The 7,571-nt window shown below is 33.0% G+C and overlaps 1 protein-coding gene across 1 annotated transcript; it reads left to right on the top strand.

The window, feature by feature from the left end:
* The first annotated feature begins 4,667 nt into the window (after positions 1-4,667).
* On the top strand, positions 4,668-5,603 carry LOC130657777 (parapinopsin-like). The gene has a single exon (XM_057460779.1). It carries the CDS (start codon positions 4,668-4,670, stop codon positions 5,601-5,603), a length of 936 nt encoding a protein of 311 aa, XP_057316762.1.
* Positions 5,604-7,571: the final 1,968 nt, after the last annotated feature.

The raw sequence follows: 7,571 nt of genomic DNA, 5'->3' as shown, positions 1-7,571 counted from the left end.
GGCAAGTACTCTGGCCGACTTAGCTGCCAAAATAGCCAGAAGTATAAATTATATGCGATAAGTAGGCCAAAACCATCAATAAACAACATGACACAATTGGTGAAAAAAAACGCTGGTGTTGAACTTTAAAACAAAGTTTTAATTTAATATAATGTTAATTTTAAGTACAATCTACCTACACATAATATACAAGGACTTAAATATTTCTCGTTTATACCACAAGACTATTAAATTAAACAACTTTGGTCTCAGCAAGAACTGCAGGCGCATGATTCAATCATCTGCAAAACGTATTTTCTCTTTCTTCTTTTTTTAGCATTCGGACATCTTATTTTAACGTTTTTCCATTTATAAGTCTTTGGTTTGCAACTTTGGCAAAAACTTAAATTTCCTTCATAGAATCTGTCTCTTGGAAAGGATATCGAGATACACTGACCATAACAGTAATTCAGCTCAATTGTTTTTGTTATGCAATGTTTGTGGGATAACGTGATGTTATATGCCTTCACTCTGCACGATGTACTTGACAGATCTGATTTTGGTATCATGATCTTTCCTTTAGATTTTTTTAAAATTCTGCTCTTTATGTTATTCAAACTTATCGGCGTGGTTAAGATATAGCAGATTTCGAAGCAGAATACCAGAAAAAGGAGAATACGATAAATGTGAGTCTTCATGCTAAAAAGGTATTAATGAGTTTGTACATTGAAAATTAATGAAAGAACGGCACAACAATAGATGATTTAGACAAAAAGAAGGGAATGTTTAAAATACTCGACATTAACTTAAAATGATGAAACAGTTGCTAGAAATCTTACCTTCACTCGTGATGTTACTGATGCAATACTGCCATCTCATTTGTGAAAAGGATTTAAATAATTTCTAGGCATACAGTGGTGTACCAAAAACAATGAATGGAATGCAGATTGCAGACAGCAGTAATTTTATGAGGAATTAATTGGTACTTAAGAAAAAAATAGAGGTGGAAATGAAGTGGTTTCGGTAGGATTGTGATACTGCAAATAATCTTTTGTAATAATGCATAGCATCAATTGGTGCGAAGAAGATGTCCTCAATTACCCATCTATTTAAAGATATGTAATGATTTGGACTGCTTAAATGTTGTTGCCATTACTATGTTAATAACCACTGTAACTAACATTATTAGTTTAGTTTATAGTATTTTAAACATCAAATCAAATATGAGCCCCAAAAATGTATTTTTAACTTCCATTAGATTTCTTCAAAACTTTATCAGTAAGATGGTGGCTACTGACCAGACTTTTATACACCCCTTAGTTTGTCAAGATTTTAATCTGTTCATCTTACTTATGATAAGCAAAAGCAAAAAGCAAAAGTTCAGTTTTTTCTTGTACTAGGGACACGAAATTTCCCACATTGTGCCGTGCCTGAGGAACTTCTTTGTTTGGTTTTTTAACTCTAATCATACTGAGGAATATGTGGCGAGTATAGTACCAAGAGGTGGAGGGAGCAATAGGGCCATACCCTCATAAAGTTTCTTGTCCTAGTTTGTAAGTCATAAAACTTAATACAAATGATGTCTGTCACATGAAAATGAAAAGATCGTGTCTTAAATGATGACTGTCAGCAAAAAAATTCACTGTTAAAAGATGTAGTGTTTGGCATCAATGTTTGGTGATATTTACTTATTAAAAATTAGCTAAAGTTTAATGTTGACACTCTGAGTGATATTTAATTCGTTAGACATAATTACTGATGCGCTATTAGTACACAAAGCCCAAAAAGGTTGATCGAGATTGTTAATGAGTTGTATTAAAATATTAACAATGTACGAATCTCAAACAAAGAACTATAATCAAAAAAATCATTAATATATCAAGAAATTCGAAGAATAGGAGATATAGATCTTTTGGAAATGGGCGTAGCATATCACCTGCTTGATTTTTTTCAAATACTTTTATTGGTCTCCTGTTCCAAAATGTTCGGACATCAGCTACAAGATGTTTCAGGCATCCGTTCTAATGTTATTAAATAAAGTATACCAGATAGTCTTAGATGGTAAGAAAGTCGCCAACTCTCAGCACAAAATATCAAACAGAAAGAGGCGGAGCTGTTTGTCTATTTGGGTATCATTATCCCCAGTTAGTTATTTGTATATAAAGAGTGTAACTCTTTTTATGCAAATAACTAACAATAACAGCGAGCTTTCTGTTTATTTCGAACACTCAGAAGACCAGAACATTTGTTCAAGCTGGGGAATGTTAGAAATAAAGTGTGTTTGACATAAAGACGGTTGTATAAATCATCTCGCAATATTATTCTTAGTCAGCTAACGTTTTGTCTTTTAACCAGTACATTATAACAGTGCAATATCGGCTTAAAACATATTTCACGCGCCACACCTAAGTTTGTTTCATAAAGGTCTGACTCACTCGCATACTTGTAAATGAGAATGATAAGAGAAACAATCACGTTTCATAATCTATAAGTACTCACTTTACTTGAACGTTCAGTCAGCCACAATAGGTCAATCAATGTCACTGCAGTAAATTAAATCATTTAATTAAAGAAAAATTAAAGATCGCACGTAAGCTTCATTACGCAAAGTTACTAACTTACTCATTGTCTGATTAATGCAGACTTCTTTTAGTGCTTCATTCAGCTTTCACGTTTTTTTTAAAAAATCATGAAAGTTTATGATTCTCAACAGTTGATGTTTTACTCGCTTAATGACACGAGGATTTTCAAACTTCAAATTTCAAAAAACATTTTTCGCCTGCTTTTTGCGGAGGTTTTTTTTTCGAGGATGTCATTTTACAAAAAAGAAATTCAACTTATTAATTGGAGGCTATTGTCTTTCTGTTTGAAGTTGCTACCCCAACGTGATTTGTTCTTCCTTATATACTGATTTAGACTAAATAGCATGCATCAATATAGCAAATAATACAAGAACAAACGAAAAACATAAAAAAGTTTTAAAAACACTTTAGCTGCAAAGCCGAACTCAACTCCTGCAGAGAGTTTACTTTTGAATAAATTCTGCTTTTGTGTTCAAATTTGACTTACGTAGTATATACAAAGAACATTTCCTCTCGAAAAATTGCGTAGTAAGGTACTTTATAATTAGACCATGACGGAGCACTTTCTATAAAATTTAAAATGCCCCACTAATTGGTTGGTTAACTGTTTTTCCAAAAAAATTCACAATGAAAAACCGTATAGCTATTAAAAGATTCCATGGAATGACAACTGATATCCGGCCTACCAGCGAAGTTGTTTTTTGGAGAATGGTGAGTATCTACGTATTTCGGAGAAAGTTTTTTCACGATTCACGATTTTTCTCTAACAATCTTAGTCTTTAACAAGTGTACACATTGAAACACATTGGAAGCACAAGATTTAAAAAACACTAAAACGAATGTTTAAGTACATTGTTTTAAAAAATGTCACCAATTTTAAGCAAATCTCACTTAAAAAATCTTTTGCGTCCATGTACCTGTTACAATTGGCTAATCATTAAAATCACCCTGTTGATTTCTTCTCTTGAAAATAACATTAATGAAATTTAATCATATGGTTTGTTTTAGAAAATTTGTCTGTTTTATTTTCAGGTTCCATGGGAGTATTCAAAGTTAACTCTTATTGTCCAAATATTTTTATACTTGCGAAATCTCTTTGCGAATGATATTAATTCAACATCCTTCTCATGAATGATAGGAATTGCTGTATTCTCTGACATTTCATTTTGCTTCAATGTTTTTTGTAATATTTGATCTATACGTACATCATGTTGGGGAAGAGGGGGGATTCGAGCGACGGGGGAAGAGTTCTCTTAGCAACAAACCTATCAAAATATAGTATACAAAAGATTCGCCAAAAGTAGTTCCGCGAAATTCCTTATCATAGAAAAGTAATATTTTATTAATTTTAATTAAATTTAGCGAATTTCAAAATATTAATTTTTTATAACGGAGTGTGTCATTTGTAGATATTACTTACTCCTTGCTTCCTTCAAGCTTACTCAGAACTTTAGAAATGTTCAGTATTTGCACATATTTGTTCTAAATTTGTGTTTCACACGAAGGTACACCCTGTCTCAGCCACATTACTCACAATGCATCAGAAATCAAGTCTCGACATCGTTTAACCATGAGGAGTTGTAAAATTGTCAACCGCCTCCATAATTTAGCCGATGTTAGGGTTCTGCTACTAGCTAATATTCAAGCATTATCAGTTTTTGTTTGCATTCACAACTGTTAAAAGGTGTTTGTGTTGTGTTGCATATCTACTATTCATCTATTTTTTATTAAAATTTTCTTTTTGATATAATATTTTGATTTGAAGTTGAAATGAAAAATATTCCTTGTTGAAATCTAAAAAAGGAAAATTAATTCCATTATTTTTGCCAATTATTTTGATATGATTGTTGTATAGAGACAGCTCTTTCGAATTTTATTAATTTTACAATGTTGTCTGAAACACACAAAAAGGCTGATCTTTTTCAAAAACAAAATTGAATTAGGCAAACAAAAAGATAATGCACACACTAGTGTTACAAAAACAGCTGTTTTTGCCTTACATTCCAAAAGCACTGATAGTCTTTTAAAAAACGCTGCTAAGGTAGAAAGTTGAAGCAAATCACTTATATTTTCAAAGAAAGTTAACTTGACTGAGTCAGTTTAACTATGGAAAAAGTCGAGGAATTTGAAACAGCAATGCTTATAGTCATCGTGGTACTGATCGTCTTCGCCACGATTTTTAACCTGTTTATCATTACAGCTTTAACAAGAAGCTACCATCGAAGAAAATATCGCGATTACATTTTAATATCCGCTGCTTTTTGTGATTTGACCAGAATTCTTCTTGTTGGTTCACTCGAAGTTCGTGGTTTAGCTGATCAGGAATTGTCACATGGGCGAGTAGCATGTATTTTGGAAGCATTTTTCATGCGATTTTTTGAGTTTTCTTCCATTTGTCATATCTTTGCGCTGGCAATTGATAGATATCTATGCAGTATCAAACAAAATTATGCACTTGTGCTTTACACAAAAACATTATACATTCCACTCAGCTTATTGCTGATTTACGGTTATGCGTTCCTGTGGTCTGTTTTACCAGTATTCGGTTTGGGGAGGTATGACAAACAGAGTGGGAATATTCAATGTGGGTTAGTTCCGTATAAAAATTCATTGGGTAAAATATACATGACTCTGGTTTTAACTTTCGTCTTTGTGTTGCCTATTTCAATAATTTGCATTACGGCACTTAAGATTATGAAACATATTAGAACGAACTTCAACAGCAGAGTGTCGTGTGCATCTAGAGCTTCCACCAAAAGTATATCACAAGTCGACTACATCACAGAGGATATAGTCCAAGTACGTCTAGTAATAGCAACAACTATTACATTTGTTTTGACGTGGTTACCTTATGATTTAACCTTAGCTCATGAAATTTATACGGGTGAGAGTGCTAACGAATACGTGGAAGTGACAATGACAGTCATTGGTCAAACATCTGCATTAATTATGCCGCTTATTTATATCGTCCTTTACAAAGATTTGAGAAGAACTATTCGCACAATGAGAAATAACGTCAATAGCTTTTTTTGCAAGATATAAGAACATATGTTAAAATCCACATGGACAATCTTTTGACTGACTAAAATATAATTCTCTGAACCATGTCAGCCCTTATTCATTCATTATTGTGTCGTCTTGGGGCTTTTTGTCAGAAATAATTTTAATCGTGAAGCTGATTGAAAGTTGCGGCTTATTAAAAGGAAGGACGGAATATTTATGGGATCAGATATGTGTTACAAGACAATAACGCACTGGAGGTTGTTTATTGTATTGGAAGTAAAATTATCAATAAAATTATGTAAAGTTTTGCTGGACAAGATTGTTGTAAATAGTAAAAAAATTGCTATGTCACTAGCTAGGGAAGTTGCTGGTATAAAAATTATATGAGCGTCATCGTGGAATGTTTTTTTTTCTTTTAGGCAAGCACAGTTGAACTCATATAATTTAAATCATCTAGGGATCTCAAAATTTTTTGTATTACATGAGCTTTCGAATTTTAACAGTTAAATTTTTTTCCAATGCGTAAAACACATTCGAGTTTTAGAATCTCAATTGAGAAAAAAACCTAACAATACAGTATTCGAATTACATGATGAAAAATACGACCAGGGAAGCCAAGAATCTATTCGATTTACATGATTTACGGAATTATAGAATTTCGAATTAAATGAGTTCGACTGCACTGTAAATGCTGGAAACGCATGGGGTGGCGGCTCCTTTAAACATAGGCTATTTGACGGAAATGTTTTATGGATGAGTGCTAATTGAAGGGAGTAGGATGTATAGAGCATTTAAGGAAGTTTTTCTTCCGTGCAGTGCATAATGTTTACGAGTTGAGCGAATTCTCCGTGTTGTGCTATCTTTTCCGTGTTTTGATTGAAACAATGCATTAGCTATATAAAAAAGAATGTTTTGAGAAAAACAACCTAACTTTTTTTAATTATTTTAAAGCAATTATTTTTCTTTATGTTTTTATAAATAAAGTAATGAAATAGATCAGATATTACCACACCCACGCTGATATAAATCTTTTATTCTAAAATAAAATATTCCCTCCTCCTCTCTCCTCTCTCCTGCTGCTTATTCTAACTACACCTTGTTATGACATCGATATAAAGATGATATTAATATCCATGTACACAATTTAACCAGGTTCAATGGTTCGAGGAAAATCGTTTCAAGTTATTGAAAGTTCAAGTTCTCGGGGGTTCGTGTTATATTTAACAAGAGAAGAGATATGGTTAGACACAGGGAACATGAGATAGTGAAAGTTTTGCGCAAAGCCAAGAAATAGGACAACAAGAGCACAATTTTACACGTTTTTGCTGTGGTGATTAATTTACCGAAAACACATTTTTAATGAACTTACCATCATATCACATATAAACACGTTAGTTTAGTGTAAAAATGATAGCATACATTTTGGAATCGATAACATTCTCCCAAACGTAATCTATTGTATCTAGCTCTATTGTGCAGTTTTTTTCTTATTTTTTTCTTCTTCTTGCTGATATATCTTAAAAATTTCTGTTGATAAGGAAAATGTACGTAAGCGCTTATGTTGTACATAGGAGTTTATGTAATTCTTATCTTGTTCACCACATCTATGTAAAAGCATATGAACGCGTCCTAAAAGAAAAGCTAAATATCGATAATGTAGATTGTGTCTTATATCTATTTTCCTGCATCAAGCTCTTCTCCGTAATTTATCAAAAGTGAAAATACACACACATGCATGCGCCCACGTGCACACATTGACTAGCGTGTTGGTGATGTTATATCTCTTTAATAAGAGCCGTATTCCGTCTGTCTGTCTCTGCGCGGACCCCTCGCTGAGTTAGAAAATGATGTTACGGAAACACGAATATCAAATGCGATATATTTATATCCACTTTGTTGCGACTGGTAAATATAAAGAACGGGTGAACCCGTGGATTTTTCACGGGCAACGACTAGTCTCTTTAATAATAGCCGTATTTTGTCTGTGTGTCCGCGAAAGCTGCGTCC

This window comes from Hydractinia symbiolongicarpus, chromosome 9 (assembly GCF_029227915.1).
Source record: "Hydractinia symbiolongicarpus strain clone_291-10 chromosome 9, HSymV2.1, whole genome shotgun sequence".
Classification (NCBI taxonomy): domain Eukaryota; kingdom Metazoa; phylum Cnidaria; class Hydrozoa; order Anthoathecata; family Hydractiniidae; genus Hydractinia; species Hydractinia symbiolongicarpus.
The sequence above is the reverse complement of the archived record's forward strand: the minus strand, read 5'-3'. Positions and strand labels throughout refer to the sequence as shown.